This window comes from Budorcas taxicolor, chromosome 20 (assembly GCF_023091745.1).
Source record: "Budorcas taxicolor isolate Tak-1 chromosome 20, Takin1.1, whole genome shotgun sequence".
NCBI classification, from domain to species: Eukaryota; Metazoa; Chordata; class Mammalia; order Artiodactyla; family Bovidae; genus Budorcas; species Budorcas taxicolor.
The window spans coordinates 34,632,604-34,654,982 of NC_068929.1; the positions used below are offsets into that span (position 1 = coordinate 34,632,604).

A 22,379-nucleotide genomic window follows, 5' to 3' on the forward strand; every position below is an offset into this window, starting at 1 on the left:
TTACATAACTTACTACAAAGCCCATGTTTAAAATTCATTATAGTAAAAAAAGAAAAAATTTGAACATATTAATATATAAATTCATCTTTAATATGAAATAGAGTAATCAATGTAAGTGGCTAACTCTTCCTAACTCACAAGTAGAAATTAGGCTGACAAGTAATATCATTCACATAATAAATTATTAGCATTTACTATTAACAAATGATTTTAAAAACTGATGATTATGCAAAATGATTAAAAGCTCTCATGAAAGCCTGATGTTCTGGTCACAAAATTACTTTTTCTTGGTGGGGGCGGGGGGCGGGGCTGTGCCATGTGGCTTGCAGGATTAGCTCCCCAACCAAGGATCTAATTCGGGTCCCCTGTAGTGGAAATGCAGATTCCTAATCACTGGACTGCCAGGCAAGTCCCAAAATTATTTCAATAAAAAAAAATTATGACTGAGAAACTATTCATACATGTTTAATTAAATACCTGCCAGAAATCTTAAGTCAAATAGCTACCTTTTCAATGCAGTGTGACAGAAATCCTTCTAAAACAGCACTTTATATTATGCCTTCATGGATGAAATTCAAAATTTAAATGAGGTCAGAAGCTAAAATTTCCATTGTCTTATCCCTTTTCTTTATCCCTGATTTTCTTTCCTAACTCTCTTAACTCCTTCCCTTTCACATCCTGCCTTCTGTCAAGCTTCCCATCCTTGCACCCACAACCTGGGCTGACCAGTGGGTAACAAGAGAGGTTATATCAAATTAATCATGCCTTTCCCTAAGAATAATTAAAACATGAAAGCCATCTTTCTGTTTGATTATGATTGCCACTCATCTCCTAAACATGTGGTGACAGAAGGCATCGTTAATACATTATACTTTTTTACATGTGGATCAAATAAAGAGAAAAAAATTTCTTTTTAGGAAAATCATAAAAGATTCTGTAACACATCCTTTCCACTTGTAGGTCTCCAAATGCTTTAAGTGGCAAAGACTACAACTAAAAGGGAAGCCCCATTTATACCCTCTATAAAAAGAATAAGCTACCAAAATGAGACCTCTCATGTGAAAATTAGAAAACAAAGACGATGCCTTTTCTCATCTTCTACCAATTCATCTTAGACTTTACTAAATGTGGAAGCCATCTACATGACAGAAATGCTGGACCTATCATAAAATAGTATTTTGATTCTGTGTATTTAAAAAGCACAGACTCACTATAGATCACAGGAAGGTGGAGAATGAGAAAAAGATTGACAAAAGGAAAAAAGGGTGGAAAGAAAGAAAGAAAATGCAGCTGACGTTAAAACTTTTTAGATAACCCTTGGATTTAATCACCTAAGACTCTTCTACTGCTGTTAAAAGCGGCGACATTCGAGCTAAAGATTCAGACTCTGCATCTAGTCTGCACAGATAGTCTGATTAATTCTAGGCCCTCTGTTTGGCTAATTTTCTTATCATTTTCCTCCAGGCAAAAGTGTAAGATTGACACCTCAAAGGAATTTTATTAACAGACATAAATAGTTTTGTCAATATGCAATGACATCTTGGTAAATGAACCAATCTTATTTAACAATAGAGTTACCCTGTTGCTCTGACTTCCATGTCAGTGAAACTGCTAGTGAACCAGTCTCCCCATACAACATGCAGCAGCTATGCTCCCATGGACAACTCCAGCCAGCCCCTTCACTGCCTCCCAGCAGCAGAGTTCCAGAAGGCGGACCCAAAGGTACACAGGACAGACATAAAGCACTGCAAGGGCTCATCACCCTGACCCCATTTTCACATACCACAAACCCTTTATCCAAGGTCAGGGGGAATAATCTAGAAATGCAGAGTCCTTGACTTCACATTCTGCTTAATAACCATCCACCCAAGAGCAGAATCCAGGGCCCAAGTAGCACATAGCAGCAACAGGAGCTGTTCTAATTCACAGTCCAAAAAGTGTATGGCTTTATTATCTATCTTATACACAGAAAAAGAACGTTTTCTGCAGTCTTTTCTAGCCCGAGTGTGAGAGCTAAATCCATCAACTAGTCTTGAGATGTTTTCCTTCTGTGTGAACAACAGAAACCCAAAAGACACAGCTTGATGGGACTCAGATGCCTTGATGACCTCCTTCCCCAAGCAAACCACAGAGAAACCAGGTTTCCATTTTTCCCTATTGATAAATATCCTGGAATGTAGTACCGTAAGAATTTCCTTTTCTAAAATGAGACTATATTGAAGTTGGATGCTATTAGAGACAGCATGAAAACTAGGAAGTAAGACCTAGCCTAGAACAGGGTCTTTCACAACTTTCTCTACTTAGTATCACAGGTAAAACCCCACTTGAAGAAACAGTCACCTCAAAGAAGTCATCTCTCTTCCTTTCCTTTCACATATGCATGGCAAGCACTTACCTGACTTTTTTGCCTTGTTCAGAGAGCATCTTCACCAAATCAGCAATGGGGTACTGAGCTTTGGCTGCACAGAGGCCGTAGCCTACAGGAGCATTGAGAACACAGAAGAATGCGGTTTTATTTCAAATTGTATGAACAACAATTTCTTTATGCCAAAAAGGGCAATCAGTTAACAGGACTAGAAGTGAAAACAAAAAACTGACAATATGGACTTTAAAAATATTGGCCTAAATTTCAAATTAAAATCTCATGGTCCCTCCTCAGTCCCCTACAGTGTCTAACAGTGCTGGGCACTCCCTCCCACATCACACACACACACACGGTGTATACGCTCTCACATAAATGTTTTCAAACTGTCACCCTACTTGGCTTTGAGATTACTGCTGTTCCTTAGTAACCCTCCTAACTTCACCACTATTCTTCCTCAATTTCCTTGAACAGATCTTTTCCTTCTGTATTCCCGCTCTTAAATCCTGAGTCTCCCCAGGGCTTTAACTTTGCACCTCACTCTCTCCCTGGAAAACCTCAGCCCATCCCACAGCTTCAACAACCTCCTGAAAATAAAAAAGTATTAGTCACTCAGTCATGTCCAACTGTTTGCAACCCCATGGACTGTAGCCCGCCAGGTTCCTCTGACCATGGAATTCTCCAGCCAAGAATACTGGAGCAGATTGCCACGCCCTTCTCCAAGGGATCTTCTAGACCCAGGGATCGAACCCGGGTCTCCTGCATTGCAGGCAGATTCTTTACCATCTGAGACACCAGGGAAGCCCCAACAACTGCCTGACGGCTCCCAATCTGCCTCCAGGCTCCACCTAACACTGAGCTCCAGTTCAGCCTGTCCACTGTCCCAGCTACACTGCAAATTTAATGTTTCCAAATAAGAACTTAAGATTTTCCCCCTCTGCCAAAAAAAACAGTGCTCCATAGTTCTGATGTTCTTTCAAGTATGACCAAAAACATCAATCATTTCCCTTCTCCTTCAACCCCTGTGTTCTGTCCCTCCACCCTTTCCAGTGAATCTCCTATCTATCCCCCCTTTCCTACCCTCATTTTTTCAAAGACCGATCTCTGCTCAAGGTATCCCCCCTACCTCCCCCACCCCAATACCATCCACCCTCAGGGGTCCAACACAAATCCAGACTTCCCAACAATCCTTAGATTCCCCGTGATAGAAAACATGCCTACATTGTCCAATGCAGCTCTCATCATAACCCATCTTGCATTATTTACTGATCTGACTTCTCCACTATATGGAAAATGCCTAAAGGGCATTTACTCTCCACTTTCACACCCCAGGACAATGTTTCTCAACAGGTAACACCAATGCACTCTGGCTGGGACAACCCATGCTGCAGGAAGGTCCGAGGCTTATAGCATATTTGGTTTACCTGCTCACACACACGCTAGCTGACAGTAGCAGCTCCATCTTTGAGAAGCCAAATCCCCAAATCCATGTGTTTCAAATACCCTGAGAAAAATAAAGCTGTCCCCACTTGAGAAGACTGTCACCTGAAGTTTCAATTCTGCTAATGTTTGTTGTTTACAGCATCTGCCTCCAGTGCGGGAGACCCGGGTTCAACCCCTGGGTCGGGAAGATCCCCTGGAGAAGGAAATGGTAACCCACTCCAGTATTCTTGCCTGGAGAATCCCACAGACGGAGAAGTCTGGTAGGCTACAGTCCACGGGGTCGCAGAGTCAGACACGACTGAGCGACTTCACTTACTTTCACTTTCACATAGTCAACCAACAAACTACCCACATGACAAAATCAATTGATTTCCTTTACAGAAAACTTCTATGATAGCATGATAGAGTTAAAATTCTAATCTGAAATCAAATGCAATGACATTCTTTGATGAGTAAAGAAGTACTGGGCTAAGCCTCAGGAAATTGGGAAATTGAAACAGGCCCACCAAGTGGGCCACATGTCAATTATTAGAGGCAAAATGAAAAACAGAAGTAAGGTGTTATGACTTCTAGACCAAGTCCTTTCTACTGGACTTGTTACCTCATCTTGTTGGAAATCACATGATTTTCAAAGATTTTTTTTAAAAATATTTACTTTTAGAAAGAAAGACATTAACATTTACCAACCTTTACTGAGTAAGTCTAACGAGTGAGTTGAACACTTTAATATACTATCTAATTCTGACATAGGCCCAAAATTTATCAATGAGAAAAAAAAAATTAACCAAGACTCAAAGATGATTTAAACATTTTGTACTGAATCACAGAAAAACACAGGTAGAATCTATTACCTCAACTTATAAAATCTCTATATGATTCCCAAACTATTAACCTAAGCCAAGAATTCCAGAACTATTCACTTAGTAATCACAGAGTTGTTTCTAAATTTCCATTATACTTTCAAAAATGAGTAAATTCCAATTTGATTTTTCCTATTACAAGAAATTACTTTAAGTGATTATAGGTTATTTCCTTTTGGGTTTTGGTTTTTTACCTGGAGTAATAATAATGCTATTAGCTTCTCGAATCATGTCAATTGCATTGTCAAGGTTGATTTCTGTATGTGTGCCAGAAATTTCCATGGGTTTTCCACCAGCTGTTGAAGTGGTACCATAGCCTCCAAGAATCACATTAGCCAGGGAGCGATTCATTGCCTGGAAAGAAAAATTATCAGCTGTGAAAATTTAATCCACATAAATTTTCTGTGCATATGATAGTCAGAGTCAATTAAAGACATTTACTTGATCACCTAAAACATTTTAACCAAATAAATTTGATCGAGTGTCTGAAAATTATTTCAAAAATTTAAATGATAAAAAGACATCTGGGAAATCACATCATTGTTTTCTACAAAATCAACTTCACACTGATATATTTTCCATCAAAATAAATTTTAGAAAGGCATTTAATGGAAAATTACCAGTGATTTTAACATATATATTTAAAAAGTACTAGTTGTTCAGTCATGTCCAACTCTTAGCAACCACATGAACTGTAGCCCATCAGGCTCCTCTGCCCATGGAATTCTTCAGATAAGAATACTGGAGTGGGTAGCCATTCCCTTCTCCATGGCATCTTCCTGACCCAGGTATCAAACCTGGGTCTCCATCATTGTAGGCAGATTCTTTACCATCTGAGCCACCAGAGAAGGCCTAAAAACTCTGATCTAGTCATTCTTATCTGCCTACTGACTAAGCACGTTCTATCTCCATATTGGCATGTATTTCACCTGAGTAAAAGAGAATGAAGGCTATAGAAATTTTACAAGGTGCCTCTACCTACCGATATCTCACGTGAATTCTGCTACAAGTTCAAGCTGTCAAGAGGCAACAGGGAAGAATCAAAGGATAGAGACCCCTATCATTTAGAAGTCTGCTGCCCTCTGCCGTCAAGAAAAAAAAGTGAAGGAGTTGACACTTCAAAGCACCTACAGCTCCAAGAAGCAAGAACAGAAGTGACTGGATTCATCATTAGCCTTTTTAAATAGTTCACTTCCAAAAGGTAAATGAGTAAGTTTATACCCTGCTTCACTAAAATTTACACCCACCTTTTAACTAGTAAAACCATCCAATGAAAAAGTAAGTGGGAGGCATTTATTGGATGCTCATTTACAATCATCCAACCTGGAGTGCTGTGGTTCATGGGATCGCAAAGAGTCGGACACAACTGAGCAAGTGAACTAAAGAATGTACCATACAAACACACCTGGACCATGTGACAATAACGGATTTGAAAACTGTCTGCAGATCTTGAGAGGTGTGGTGGTAAAAAAATAAATAAATAAAATGACAAAAATAAAAGATCAGACGCTGGATGTTTTTAGTAACCAAAAGCATTTTCAGAACACTATACATGATCAAAGTAGTCATCCTAACTGATCATAACTGATATCATTTCATAAAAAAATTCCAAACAATTAAACCTTATTTTAAGGGTTTGAATAAACATATCATTGATCCATCATTTATACTATTTTAAAGCTATACAAGTGTCAAACTAAACTTTTTTAAAAAAGACAACCCTTTATTATTAAAGAGCAAAAAGCATCTGGAGACTTTCAGTGACAAGTAATACATCAGAGGGGAAAAAAAAAATACTCATCCAAAGATAGGCCAGCCTGCTACCACCTTAGCAGAGAGATTTACATAAACTGCTGAAGTAGGACAGAGCGAAGGCAGGAAAAGAGAAGAGAAGAGGAGAGCCTCACTTATGTTTCAAAGATGTGGATCAAAAAGTCAGAATTTTTAAGTTGTTCCTTTGACCTAACCTCATTTATCAGACATTCACATTTACAGAGCCCAGAGTCTGGTAAATTTGCCTAAGATTATTACATATAAAATAAAGCTCAGAATATCCTTATGCATATTACTAACAGATAAGAGGATCAGAGAAAAATTAAAGTGATGCTTTTAAGTTCTTCATCCTAATCCAACATGAAGTTTCAAATTCTTAACACAACCTCCTCTACTTAAATCCAAGGTTGAATGAAAATCCAAACAGCCATATCTGAGACTTCCCAAACATTCAACATCTGCTGATTCTTATAAATCCTTTCCAGTTTTGAATCACAGGATTTTGAAACTAAATTACTAAAAATATGTGTTCTATCAATTTTTGCCCTTAAAATGGTTTCAAAGAACAATTTCAAACACTAAAATATTTCTGCTATAATTTTCTTTCAGTGAAACGTACAAAAAGGCTCTATCACCTGCATCACACAGCCCTATAGACAGACAGATGACAGAGGAATAGGACGTAGAAGAATACGACCAATTTTCTCTCACTTGGCTTAAAAGGAACCCTTCTTTTCTTCCCATAAAGCTGAATGGAGGAGAAGGAAAGAATTTCTGAGAATATTTAATTAGTGTGTACCCACTTCTGATGGTATCTTACAAGAAAAAATAGGGAACCACACAGTAATTTAACAATCAAAGTCAACTTGTTAAACACATATCCTCAATTATATCACCATTACACCAATTCCACATGGTCTCTTAAAAACTAAATCAAACTTCATCTCTGAATTTACCATTGCAACATCATATTTCCAATAAACGTTTAGGGTTTAGGGCTTTGTTTTGTTTCCTTTTTTTATTTTATTTTTTTGGCATGCTTAAGACTTGATGAGACTACCCTGTGACCACTGATCCACAGCCTGAAGAGTTCCCAAGTTCCAAGACAAAGCATTTGCAACACTGTCCAGGACTGTTCCTTTTAAGTTATTAAGCCCCGTAATGAAAATTGTATGCTACATTAAAGAGATCCTTAATTCACATAATTCCAAGCAAATTAAGAAATAAATATGAAAACAAAGGAAGATCATAAAATAAACAAAACCAAAGCAAAAATAACATGTATACCATTGACTAGCATCCCCTCGTTTCAATGCTTTGTAGGTGCTAATTAGTTCATCACAAGGCAAAAAAAATTATTTGGGGTTTGGCTTTCATTTACTTCATTCTGCTTTATTTTCATTTGGAAACAAGCAGCAAAGTACACAAATCAGAGAATTTAGTCTGAGAATGATGTTGCATTTTTGAAAGCCCTCTATATCCCAAACCCTAATTTGGACACTATCTCAAGTAAATGAACTATAAAATCATAAAGAGGTCAACGTCTGTCTCTATGACCTCTGGATATAAAGCAAATCATTCATTTGAGCTGGCTATTTGCACACTTTTGACATTTTCTAGTTTTTATAATATTGGGTGTCATGTAACCAAGCATTACGCTCAGAGGATACCCTAAAGACTTCTTTGTCAGAACAAATATTCAATTTTCAGGATGATGGTTACACTTAGGGTCCATTCCATCGCCTCTCACATAATAAAACCACTCCACCACTCCGCTCTGGTTTGGATTTTTCCTTCAATAAATGATAAAATTATGAAGGTAAACGTACTAGTAATATTAACAGCTATTGATAAGAAGTAGTATTTCTGCTACCATAACTTCCCGAAGAGGATTCCAAAATGGGAAATGAGCTAATAAAACATTCATTTTAAAATTGCTATATTCACTTGAATGTGCCAGGTGTGAGGGCAGGCTCCACAAACACAAAGGCAAATAATAAATGGTGTCTTAAAATAGCTTCCTTGTAAAATGAGAATATTTCCTACCTCCAGAATTAGTTTGAGAATTAGAAGTCAACATTTGTAAAGCACCCAGCATAGTATACTACATCCAATTACGAGCAGCTATTTCACTTTTATTATTATTATGAACCACTCTAAGCTGCTAAGCACAAGCCATGGAGAAACAATTGCTTATAATTAATTGCTTATTATAAGAAATAAGCAATTTCCTATAATAAAGCTAAGAATCAATGAAGATTAATGTGAAAAGTCAGAGAGCAGGAAAATTGAAAAGGAAAGGAAATTTGTACTTTTGAAATATAAAACGTGGCAGGCGTGTTTTTGTTGTCTTGTTTGTTTTGCAAGAAGTCATAGGAATGGACAGTGAGCAGTAACACAAGCACCCCACACATCACTGGTGGGAGCTTTGACTGGACTGTCCTTTGAAGATCAACTTATCAATATCGACAGCGAAGAAAACAATCTTAATCCCTTTGGTCAAGTAATTGTACTCACAGAAATTTGATCTAAGAAAATAATCCATGATGCCTAAGGAGGAACAGTGCAGCAAAAAAAAAAAGTTAAAAACAACTACTGTCATAGACTTGGATAAATAAATTATGATATATCTTTGTGATATAATATGTAGACACTAAACTTTATTGGTAAGAAAACTAAATGTTAACATAGAATGTATTTAAACATATACATATGAAAAAAGATAAGAATTAAGACTAATGTTAACAGTTAAGTGATAATGGGATTGTAAATAATTTTATATATACTTATTTATCCTTTTCTATTTTCTTAATGAAAGATGTTTCATTAAGTATCATTTATTTTTGTAATCAAATAATATTTTTTAAAAATTAAAGCTTCAATTGTTCTTGATTCCAAATTACTACAATTTGCTATTATAGAGTAGCAATCTGACCGAGTGTGATTTCTACAGTCACAGACAGCTATGAGACCTTGTTAGCCTTATATACGATACAGGTATTAAGAAATATCTGAGGTATGCTGACAGTAAATGACATGCCTGAGGCAGTGAAAATAGAAAAGAACAGCAAAAATGGGTCAATAAATACGAAAGAACAGATAAAAATTTAGAGAAAGATAACATAACTGCAAAAGTACATTGGAAGGACTGACGCTGAATCTGAAGCTCCAATACTTTGGCCACCTGACGCGACTGAAAACAAAGAGAAAGACGATATGATTGCAGAAACACATGTAGAAGAGTACTTTCAACAAGTGCCTTTTATACCTTATTCTAGTTAAAGCTATAGAAATGCTATTTCAAAAGTTATTATAGTTACTATAACAACAGAAGAAACTAAGTGAACAGGGGGAAAGAGAGGAAATAAAAGACACAGAAGGTTGGGGAACACTGTGGATAAATTTAAGAACCCAACTGTGGTGCTGGAGAAGACTCCTGAAAGTCCCCTGGACAGCAAGGAGATTAAAACCAGTCAATCTTAAGGGAAATTAACCCTGAATAGTCATTGGAAGCACTGATGCTGAAGCTGAAGCTCCAGTATTTTGGTCATCTGATGCGAACAGCCGATTCATTGGAAAAGTCCCTGATGCTGGGAAAGATTGAGGATAGGAGAAAGGGGCGTCAAAGGATGAGATGGCTGGATGGCATCACCGATGCAATGGACATGAACTTGGGCAAACTTCAAGACATGGTGAGGGAAAGAGAGGCCTGGTGTGCTGCTGTCCATGGAGTCACAAAGAGTTGGAGACGACTGGGCAAGTGAACAACAACAAGGAAAACCATTTAAGAGAAAAAGAATTTTAAAAAAAGAGAGAGAAAAAAAAAGAATAAAGATTAGAAAGTACCCATGTTGACTTTTCAAGAACTATATACAAGTCCCCCCCTTCCTCTCCCCACTGGCCTTGTAAAAATTCAAATCCTCCCATTTAATTTTAAAATTAGTATTTGACATCAACCATAAGTTTAAGTGGGACTTCCCAGGAGGTGCTAGGTGCTTCCCTGCCAATGCAGGAGATGCAAGAAATGTGGGTTCAATCCCTGAGTCAGGAAGATCCCCTGTAGTAGGAAGTGGCAATCACTTCAGTATTCTTGCCTGGAAAAATCCATAGACAGAGAAGCCTGGTGTGCTAGAGTCTATGGGCTGCACAGAGGACTCAACTGAGCACACACACAGTAAGTTTTAAGTACCGTGGTGGATTCATGTCAATGTATGGCAAAACCAATACAGTATTGTAAAGTAAAATAAAGTAAAAATAAAAATTAAAAAAAAGTATTAGTGACAATCTGCTGCCCCCCACTGGTCATTCAAATTTACCAAATGAAGCAAGAAAACTATTTCTAATACAACTGAATAAATTTTTCTTCTTTATAAACATTTGCTTTAAAAAAAATACTCCAAAGCCTGACACTCTTCCAATAAGAAACACCTTTCCAAACTCCTTGAACAACTTGAAGGATTTTATGTGAAACCTCTCAGCTGGTTTTGAACTGAGGCTTTCAATTTTTTGTACTTACAGTATGTCCAAAGAAAACTAATTTTTCATTATGAAAAGATAATTTTAGCATTCAATTTTAAATTAAAACATAAGAGAAATTCTGAGTTATAAAATAAGGGCTTTTAAACTTCTAATAAAAGAATGAAGGTGGAGTCATTTTTCTGCCTGAATGATCAATCAGTATAAAAGCAGTTCTGACTTTACCCAGTTTCATGCTTGCCCTTTCACAGCCATTCAAAACCATTATTTAGAGAATAATAGCTATCATTTGAAAAAAGTGCTTTAGTCAAAACTATTTGCAGGTTATCTTCTTGCCATTAAAAAAAGAATTAGAAACAAAAAAGAAGCTAGGAAGTATTTGCCTTGTTAATTTTTTTTTCAAACCATGCTGACCACAAAACTTCAAGATAAGACTGTAAATTGCAGCAAGCTTTCTGGAAACCACATGACAAAAAGAAGACAAAGCCCCAAAAATGAACACACCCTTTACTTCTAGGAATCATCCTAAGACAAAAATCAGAAATGCCAAACGTACTTATGCACAAGAAAGAAAAATCAAACAACATTAAAGGTAAAGCATTGGGGAAGAATTAAATCTTGAATATCCATATGATAGATTAGTATGAAACCCTAAAAGCACTACTTAAACAGCATTTTTAATATAAGCATCAAGACTATCACTCGGAAGGTTAAAAAAATTAAATATAAATCCTATGGACAGAGGAGCCTGGGGGGCTACAGCCCATGAGGTCGCAAAGAGTCAGACACAACTGAGCAACTAACGTACAATATACAATATGATCAGACAAGTAAACACAGAGATCTGGAATACACATAGAAAAAAATAAAAAATAAAATCTTAAGTGTTTTAATCACCAGATGAAGTTAGAAGATTTTTGTCTTGATATTTAATTTTATAAATTATCTACACTCAGGTACTTTACAAGCAGTCTGGCAAATTCATTCAAATGAAACACTCCAATATTTCTGCGAGAGAGAAAAAGAACTGACATGGTCATTTTTACTACAAATAAAAGAAATAACAGACAGGTCCTGATTTTCAGAACAGTATTTCCTTCTCCTTCACTGGCTGCTTCCTTACCACACACATGATGTAGGACAGGATCGCGCCCGAGGAGCCAATAAGCGCGCCCACAATGGTCAGCAGATTGTTGTTGAGCAGGAAGCCCTCTGCACACAGGGCCCAGCCTGAGTAGCTGTTCAGCACAGTGATGACCACAGGCATGTCAGCACCCCCAATGGCAGCCGTCAAAGTCACACCCTAGGACAAAAACCAGAGTGGAATTCAAAATTCACGCATTGGAAAGGAACCTCTGACACCGAGCACTGTGGTTCATAATCATTCCAGTTTTCCAATTAATATATTTACATGTAAATTCCATGCCTGGGAATGACCCCTATCAGACCAACTCTCCTACAGATATAACAAGTGAAAACACTGAATCATATTTTCCACCTGCAAAAAAAAAAAAAATCCCCAAATCCCTGAGAGGCACTAACCATGAGCAGGCAGAAATTGGAGAGGGGTCTACACTTGGAAAAAAGTAATAGCACTGAGTTGATGTTACAATTTTTATGACTTTAGCTGATGAGCAGGGAGGGTCCTGTTGGTGCCAAGTGAAGCAGCTAAAACTCAAATACAAGCCCAGTCTTATTGGTTTGAAAATCTGAGGGTAGAGCTTTGGGTGACTAAGCAATTACTCACTCCTGTCCAAACTGTCATGTGACACCTTTATTACTCTGGGGTCTTCTCATTGGATCAATGTTTCGGTCAATAGGAATCTAAAGAGACAAGGGTTTCAGTTCTGTTCATTGGTGCCTACTGTGTGATAAGCCCTCTAAAATAAAACAAGTGTCAAAGAGACCTTGCCCATTAGTTGCTCTCACATTTGATGGAAGCCCCGATATCAAGCCAAATAATCATAAAATGAAGGGACAACAGAAGATGAGACGGTTGGATGGCATCACCAACTCGACGGACATGAGTTTAAGCAAGCTCTGGGAGTTGATGATGGACAGGGAAGCCTGGCATGCTGCAGTTCATGGGGTTGCAAAGAGTCAGACACAACTGAGTGATTGAACTAAACTGAAGCAATTACTATATGTCTAACTTTGTGCTAAACATCATAGATGATTTTTTAAATTTTTAACTTCATTTCGACAATGAAGTATACACTAAGAGTATACTAGACAAACATGAAGTAATCCGTGAACGACACACAGCTAGTACAGCAGCGCCATACATTGCTCTAATAGAATGCTAAAGTGTGACATACAGACACACAGAATACTGTTATGTACCCACATACTAAATGCAATAAACAGAGAGGAAGAGGAAGAACAACCTATCCTAGGAGGTTTCTCTGAACACCCCTACTGAACACACAGGGTTTAATAAATGCATTTCATTTTATATGACTATTTGGCTTGATATCAGAGCTTCCAGCAAATGTGAGAGCAACCAATGGGCAGGGTCTCTCTGACACCTGTTTGAGGGCTTGTCACACAGCAGGCACCTGATGAACAGAACTGAAACTCTTGGCTCTTTAAATTCCTATTGACCGACACACTAATCCAGTAAAAAGACCCCAGAGCAATAAAGGTGTCACATGTGACAGTCTGGACAGGAGTGAGTAAGTGAAGAGAAGGGGGACTTTATTCTTACACTTTTCTATATTGTTCAGACTCTACGAAGATGAACACATAACAGCATATTAAAACATTTTTATTCCATCAGGGGTCTTGATGAGACAGAAATAATAGACTATAACCTAATAAAATACTTAGTTCCTCACTAAGAACATGCTTTCCATCTCTGACCTCTTACCATGACAGCAGAGAGGGCTGACACAGAGCCCAAACAGGTGATGCCAGTGGTGAAGCTGGGGTCCATCATGAAGGGGATGATCCCGCCCACGCTGGCAGCCAGCAGGCCTGCGTTGAGGAGGTGCCTCCCAGGGAGCAGGAGAGGGGCGGACTTCAGGATTCCTAGGGTGGAGGATGGGACCATCAGTACCCAAGACGTGTCCCAAGAAATCCCCTCAAACACTCTCAGTCATTTAATCATAAGCTACCAAATGTAATATTAGGAAAAAAACATGCTACTTAAAATAGTACTTTTTATCACCAGCTACTGAAACATGAAAGCATACATTAGAGTTCTTACAGATACACATTAATGAAAGTGGGAAAAGGATGGCTCAGCTTAACTGTCCTTTGATCACACAAGTTCATTACTCTTTGTCACGGAATCATGAAAAGTGATTTTTCTTCCCCATATGACCAATACAGAAATTAAGTGTGGTCTTATTTATTTACAACTTCAAAATTGAGTCTTAGACCATTCGTTTTTCTGATTCTATCAACTGAGCCCAAGGGAGAAGGGTCCTTGTTTGCTTCTTTTAAAGACAGAACATATCATAGGCATTAAGCTCTTCTGTGATTTTTAAGTTTCACGATGTTCCCCACTTAATTCTAATGACTGATTACTGAGAAGCAAGACCAGGTTTTTAAATCACAAACTTGTTTTTCCAGAGACTCGTGTTTTCATGAAAACACTGAAAGCAGCTATGAGAGTTTTTTTTTTCCCCTCCACTTCTGTTTTCACGACTGGCTTTAATGGTTGCCAAAGCCGCCACACTAGACCTCAAAAAAGGTGTATTTATCTTTAAGTAAGTACTGTATACTAATCACACATTATTCAATAAGCCTCTCTCTATTCTGGGAAATGTATAAAGTTCTTTCCTGTGAATGCTATACAGGCATCTCTAACCAAAAATTACAAAGATGTCATTTTGTTCATATGTATCATCAAATGTCAACTAGTCCCTGTAGGCAAATTTCTGTGCACTAGTTTCCTCCATGAGCTGTCTGCAGAAGCCTTGGCTTCAAAGCTTTCTGAGATTTGTAAAGACCAATAAGAGAAGCCATCTTGTTTGAGAAAAAAACTTTCATAGTGTTTCCCAGAGTCACACAAATACTCTTTGCCTAATAGATTCTACTACTAAGCCATTTTCTGATATTGAAATGGACCCCTGAACACCCTAAACAGTATTCACCTCCATGTTACATTGAATCACTTACCCTGCAATTTTCCATAGGCAACCAAAGACCCACTGAAGGTGACCCCACCGATGTAAGTACCGAGGTAGGCCACGATCTTGGTAAGATTGGCTGCCGCATCCGTAGCGAAATGTGGATATTCTATGATGTACTCAGCTATGCACGTAAGCACAGCTGCCAATCCCACTAAACTGTGGAAAGCAGCAACTAACTGAGGTAAATCAGAAATCTGGATGCGTTTCGCAATTGTCAATCCTGTCAGGAAATGAAAGTCAAAGAAAAATTAAAGCATAACAGACCTTTGAGAAATAATCCAATAAGGTCCACAATTAAATATTACTCGGCTACATGAAAGAAGGAAATCTTGTCACTGGAACAACATGAATGGACCTTTAGGGCATTATGTTAAGTGAAATAAGCCAGACAGAGAAAGACAAATACCATATGATCTCACTTATATGCGGAATCTAAACAAAGAAAGAAACTCATAGATACAGAGAACAAATTGGTGACTGCCAGAGGCAGGAGGTAAGGGGTGGGCAGAATGGGTGAATGGGATCAAAAGGTACAAACTTTCCATCATAAAACGAGTAAGTCTTGGGGATGGAATGTACAGCATGGTGACTATAGTTAATAATAAAGCTATATTGCAGATTTGAAAGGTGCTAAAAGAGTAGATCTTAAAAGTCCTCATCAAAGAAAAAATAATTTATGTATGGTGACAAATGTTAAATAGACTTTTTGTAGCGATCATTTTGCAATATATATATGTATATATCAACTCATTATGTTGCATATCTGAAACCAGTATAATATTATATGTCAATTATTCCTCAATTTTAAAAAAAGACAATACTAAGGTTATCCATCACTGTCATTAATAACTATTTATCCACTTCCTAGCAAAATACTCTCTTACAGGACTATCCAGGCAAGAACATTGGCTTAAATACCCTTTCATATAGCAGGTTCTTTCAACCACCTCATCAATCAATGCCAACTCCAAAGAACCCAAACACATAGCATCAACTTTTCCTTACAAACTCTGAACATTCCCCTGGACTAATGCATCTTCAGATTAGTTAAAGTTCCAACTAAACCCCTTAAATTCTCCCGACTGCATGAACAGCCCAGGCTCCCTTCCCTATTAGGCATCACTTGCCCCTCAGCACACAAGAAACAGCTGGAATGAAGGCAGCCTAGGTTTTCAGGTGGGCAGAAGGAAGCCAAGTCCACAGGTAATGAAATGCAAAAATCTGGATAGAAAACAACCAAACCAGGAGACTCTGAAGGAGTTACCTGGCTACAGGTAGATGATACACAGGACTGGGGCTCATAATATTTGCAAAGACCACATCTAAAGGTTTTCCTGCCATGAAACTACAGCACAAGCATTTTCCTCCACGTGCCTTTCCAGGGACTGTAAGAAAGTATGCACCGCTTTCCCAGATAAATAAAATACGAGACGTAAGCTAAAGCTGTGCTGGTAAGTATTTAACCACCAGACTCCCAGGATAAAAACAGGTGTGTGTGCCTGGATGGGAGGGGAGTTTGGAGGAAAACAGAAACATGTGTATGTATGGCCAAGTCCCTTCACTGTTCACCTAAAACTATCACAACATTGTTAATCGGCTATACTACAATACAAAAAAAGTAAAAAAATGAATAGGTTAGAGAATGCTCCTTTTTCCTATTCTCAAAAGAGATTCATGTAAAAGTGGTGTTTCATTTTTCCCTTAACTATTTAGAAAAATTCACTAGTAAAACTATATGAACTTAACTTTTCTGAAAGCATGCTTTTTTGTTTCAATTTCAATAGATGTAAATCTTTACTATGAATTTTTAAATCTCAGCCTATATCATTCTTGGGAATATATAGTTATAAAATTATGCATAACACTATTTTACTACCTTTAATATAGTTTATTATCTTTTTATTACCTTTTTAATAGCTGTAGGTCTAAGTCATTACTTTCTTATCCACTGAAATGATATAGACAATTATATATGTATAGTTATACATATATTTGTATTACTCTTCCAAATCTTAGAATATTGTTGATTTTATACTTAAATAAACCAACTTTAAGTTTTTTTAAAAAGTGTGTGTGTGTAAATACAGTTTTTACTTATAAAAAGGTATCTAGAACACAAGTTTCAAAAAATAAAAATATATACAATATTCTATATTGTAAGCTTCATCTAGCCAATTGACTTTCACAGAATGCATTTGTTGATTTTTTGCTAAACTCTGGTAGCCAACCTAGCATTTGCAACTGATAAATGAGTATAGTTCCCACATGAATGCTGGTTGAGATTATTGTTTACTTTAACAAATAAAATGACAGTGAAACAACAAGGCATATATAAGAACTTCACTCATTGTCAACCATGTGAGTGGGAATTCTGCTGAATCTGAAAATAGTTTCCAAATACTAGAAGAATATTCCATTTTTTGTGCAATTCACAATATAATGGCTACAGACAAAACACATTTAAGTTTAAACTGCATTAACATTTTCTCCATCACTTTTTTAGGGCTGGACAATCAACAAAACAGTAAATGAATCCCAGATTTGTAACATTTGTTGACCTATATGGTATAAATACAACTGCCATGGCTGATCTGAAGCTACAATGTGATGGCATTAAATATGGATTCAGGAAGAGATGCACAGAAGCCCATAATTACATAGCATTTCTACCACACAGACATAAGACACATGGATAATCTCAAAAGTGGAGATAATAAAAGCTAGTTAATTCATTGGAAAGTCATGAGTGTTCAGAATTATTACCTTTGTTTCTAATTCATTTAGTTTTAAGTTTATATAATTTAAATTTTTATAATGGCTGTGTTAACAACCAGTTCAAAAGACTCCTGAAAATTTAACAATCAACCCCAACACACTACTGAATAAAATTAAAACAGTGGTTTTTCTGCTGGCACATGTTTTCGTGTTTTTAACAAGTCTGAAGCCGGATCATCTGCTGTTATTTAAACCCAACAGAATAAAACACGAGCCTCCAGACAGTACATACATACAAGTATTCTAATCTCCTGTTCTATTATCAGCTAAAGGAACAGTCACTAAAGGAAAACAAGAACTGAGTAAAGGCACTTCTTAGCCCACTTTTCTGACACAGTTCATATTACTCAGTGTTTTCAAGTGTTTATTTCTGAATGACAATTACAATACCAACTATGATGACTTTTGCCAAAATATTTACTGAAGCAACTTCCATAGTAGGCAACTTAATTCCTTTATCAATATGGGCTTCAAACAGATACATATATATTCAGAAACTGAAGTGCAAGTAAAAGTTCTTACTCTTAACAACGTATTCCTAAATCTCTGAGCCTAACTGCCTTCAGGTGTTCAAAGGGCATGGGTTTATATAAAGGCAGAACCCACAAGTGCTTACCAATGGTACCGCCCAAAGCCATTGCTCCAGACATCTGAGCTAACAATTCTGGACACGGTTTTAGGCCTCCGAGGGTGGCTGCCAGGCCTCCAGCCACCCCAATCATGCCCAGAGCATTGCCAAGACGTGCAGTCCCCTGGGTGGAAAGCCCGGCCAGGGCACCAACACAGCAAAGGCCAGAGCCCAGGTACATAATCTTTTCAAAAGAAAAGGAAGAAACAGAGAGAGAAGTTATTGAAAGCTTTTAGTCCATCAGCTTAAAGAGAACTTCCTTTGAGGAAACATGATTCTCTAAAGACATTTCTAAGGACAATTTTAAAGTCAGACAATTTTAAAGTTAAAAGAGTCAATATGATCTCTTCTTTTAATATTGCAATATATATTCCTATCCATTGGGGATATTAACATACTAAATACTTTAAATTGTACTTGCAATTAAACCATTTACATACACTGATTTCTTCTGGACTTGACAGCATACAAATGCATATAAAAGTACCTAAATTTAAATGGAGTTATGGGATCTAGACCTGACCCAATGTTATAAGGGAGCCAACCCCGTGAGGTTGTAAGTGCCAGAGACCATACTATATACGTTGCAAGTTATAACCCGTATCATGAGATTCACAGGAGGAGAGAATCATCATCCTCATTTTATAAAAGAAAATCAATGCATAAAGAGGCTGCATAATTTTTCTAAGGGCAAATGATCATTAAATAGCAAATCTGGGATGCTGACATAAATCTCCCTGACTCACTACTCTAACTCTTCTCAGAGACTGTGTTCATTCAACAAATACGTGTTAGAAACAGCAGAAACTAAGGGAGACATGATTTTTCACCTGTCAGAGAGGCTGAAATCTACAATAGTCATTGAAAACAAAGGTATGACTGAGTTCAGAACAAAGCTGAATCTCTATTATAAATTATATTTAGATATGGAACTTTCCAAAGGTCAACTTGATTATTTCTGTTTTCCTACTCAGCATTCATTTTAAACTTTTCTTTTTTAAATGCACCGGCATAACACCTGCCAGATCCATAGAGGAAATAAATAAATAGGAAAAGGACTGACGGTATTTTAATAAAAAATTTCCAAATTCTTAACTTATTATTTCATTGTATCCCCACAACAATCCAGCTACGTACATAAAAAGGACACTTATAACCTTCTTGACTCTTTTTACATGTGAAAAAATGTAGGGACAAACAGGTAAAGCCGTATTTGCAGAGTTAGCGGGCAAAGCTGCCTCTAGAAACCAGGGTCCTGATTCTTAAGAGGATGAGAATGTTCTATTTGATCAAGATGCTTCAAGAGTTACTGTTGTATTTGATTAGTGGAATTAGAATTTTGGTAATGGTAATCTCACTGGGACAAAGACACAGTACCAAAAAAAAGCTTTCAAAAGAGATTCTCACCTGTTCAATGTTATAACCACTGTAGAGGGAGGCTAAATATCCTCCAACAAAGGTACCAGCAGGGAGCAGATACAGGTAATTATACTCCGGAGGGTCAGTGGGACGCTTGAACATGTCCAGCATTCTCTGAGTCACCAGAAAGCCACCTTATCAAAGTAAACATAAAACAAACAGAGGTATCTTAAGCAACATAATTTTTAAAGAGCTAAAATTTTTCTATGTTGAGCATACCTTTATCATCTAGGAATAACTACCATTTTAAGTTAATATTTTAAAACCTCAAAATTAGAAGTTATTGTATCATTCAAGCCAGTTACATTGAAGGGGGAACCCTAGAGACATTCAGAAGAAAATCTGCTATCAGAGCACAGAACCAGCTATTTCTGCATGACTAAAAATAAACAAGCTATTCAAATAGCTCAGGAAAGTGAAAGATCAAAAGGCCAGTATTTTTTTCTTATAGGTTATTCTATTTGTTAAACCCTAGAATAAGTGATTTTTAAAAATACCATATCAGCAGGTACTAGGTCTGCTGGACACATTAAAGAATTTTTAGGTACAAAATAGCATCAAATGGGTTTCATACACAAGCCATGTGCTAGGCTTTCAGTTTTCAGGAACATGGGACAGGATAAGGCAAAAACCTAAAGTTTTACCTAAAAGTATACTTAGTTAAAGATGCTATGGTGATAGATCTAAGTCAGCTTAATTCAAAACTATGCATGCAATAACCTTCCAGTTAACCTGAAGCAAGACATCATTTTATTTGTTTTGGGGCACTCAGGGGTAGGGATGTTCTTTTATCAAATAGTTTCTAAAAATTACCAATGGGCAAAAATAACCAATTCCCATTCACACAGAGCATTTATAATCTGAGTGAAACATTTTTTAAAAGGCATGATTAAATTCTTAAAATCAGAATGCTTATTTTATATATTTAATATACATATTTTAACAAATGTATATCATTTTATATTTGCTTCTCATGTCTCCACCAAAAACAGCACTCTGGGTTCTTTCCCCATCCTCGTACCTGCAATGTTGACTGAGGATATGAACGTAGCAAGAGCAGCAAGGCCCTGAGAAGTTGTGGAAGGATACAAGTGTCCTCCCATCAGCACCAACCCACCGACTGCAGTCAACCCTGGGAAGAAAGCACGGATGTGGTAAACAGAAACAATCACACTGCCGAAGCAAATGTCATCAGTGAAAAACCTCACAAGCACACGCACCATAAAGGAGAAAGCTCACATACACTCTCAATGAAGTACTTTCATGGGCAAAGAGTTAACAAAACATTTTCTCTTTTTGCGTAAGAATTTTAACCTTGAACTGCATAAGAATTTTAACCTTGAACTTTCTAGCTCTGTTCCCCTGATAAAGATATAAAGCAATAATGTTATTAGATGACATCGCTTGTGGAGAAAAGGGACCTCTGCTGGATACGAAGCATCCGAACTGGAAAATGCTACACATGAACTAAAAATATATGATGGAGAGAGCCACAGCTTTGAGCTTTCCTGAGCAGAGTACTTCTTGGGATTGGATTTGTTCCCGGTGGAGATTTCCTGGTGGCTCAGACGGTAAAGAATCCTCCTGCAGTGTGGGAGACCTGGGTTCGATCCCCAGGTTGGGAAGATCTGCTGGAGAAGGGAATGACAACCCACTCCAGTACTCTTGCCTGGAGAATTCCATGGACAGAGGAGCCTGGCGGGCTACAGTCCATGGGGTTGCAAAGAGTCGGACACATCTGAGCAACTTTCACCTCACTGGTGGAGATCCTGAAAGCTATGCCTGTGGCAAGAGATGCTCACCAGGGCCATGAGGTTTCCGAGCCAGCGGCTCCCATATCTGTCCAATGTGGGTCTCATTCCTCAGATCTGAGCCATTGCTAGGGACAACAGAGAACAGTCTTGGGAAGAGCCATGTGCACTACTGCATGAACCATCATGCTTCTGGGAAACATTGCTTCCAAATTTCTTTGGAGGAATCGTTTCTTCAAAGGAAATCATAACTGAAAGAAGAAACAGTGGCTCTGCCCTGCTTGAAATGGGGGCAACCCAAAGGCTTGACACACTTCCCTGGCTTCTTACTTCCAGCCCCACCCCTCCACCTCTGGGAGCCCAAGTCACCACAACCACCACCACGATGCCAAGCCCTACAATTTGGAAACACAGACTTTATCAACCTCATGGAAAGCACTCTGTGAGTTGAACAAGCCCTTGAAAACCTAAGATAAGGGAAAACAAGAGGGGAACAAACCTGAGATTGCATTAGTCACAGACATCAGCGGTGAGTGGAGAGCAGGAGTCACCCCCCAGACAGTATGATAGCCCACGATGCCAGCCAAGCCGAAAGTGGTCACCATCTGGGAAAAGGCTAAATTGGGAGCCGCAATGCCCAAACCTAGTATCCCAGTGAGACCTGGAGAAACAGGAAAGAATGTGAGCTCACATCCAATTATCTCAAGAGGATTAAAAGCACACGCACACCCACACACAAACAAACATGTGGCA

At 37.8% G+C, this 22,379-nt stretch overlaps 1 protein-coding gene across 3 annotated transcripts in view; it reads right to left on the bottom strand.

Annotated features, from left to right (window-relative positions):
- Nucleotides 1-22,379, bottom strand: part of NNT (nicotinamide nucleotide transhydrogenase) — a 93,460-nt gene that overhangs the window by 20,059 nt on the left and 51,022 nt on the right. For all 3 annotated transcript variants that reach the window (XM_052659015.1, XM_052659016.1, XM_052659014.1), the window contains 9 exons: nucleotides 22,126-22,287; nucleotides 20,897-21,007; nucleotides 19,864-20,009; nucleotides 18,445-18,640; nucleotides 15,040-15,273; nucleotides 13,784-13,944; nucleotides 12,038-12,217; nucleotides 4,860-5,019; nucleotides 2,396-2,477 (listed from right to left, as the gene is read on the bottom strand). In XM_052659015.1, coding sequence (XP_052514975.1) covers nucleotides 2,396-2,477; nucleotides 4,860-5,019; nucleotides 12,038-12,217; nucleotides 13,784-13,944; nucleotides 15,040-15,273; nucleotides 18,445-18,640; nucleotides 19,864-20,009; nucleotides 20,897-21,007; nucleotides 22,126-22,287 — 1,432 coding nt within the window. The remainder of the gene's footprint in view (nucleotides 1-2,395; nucleotides 2,478-4,859; nucleotides 5,020-12,037; nucleotides 12,218-13,783; nucleotides 13,945-15,039; nucleotides 15,274-18,444; nucleotides 18,641-19,863; nucleotides 20,010-20,896; nucleotides 21,008-22,125; nucleotides 22,288-22,379) is intronic.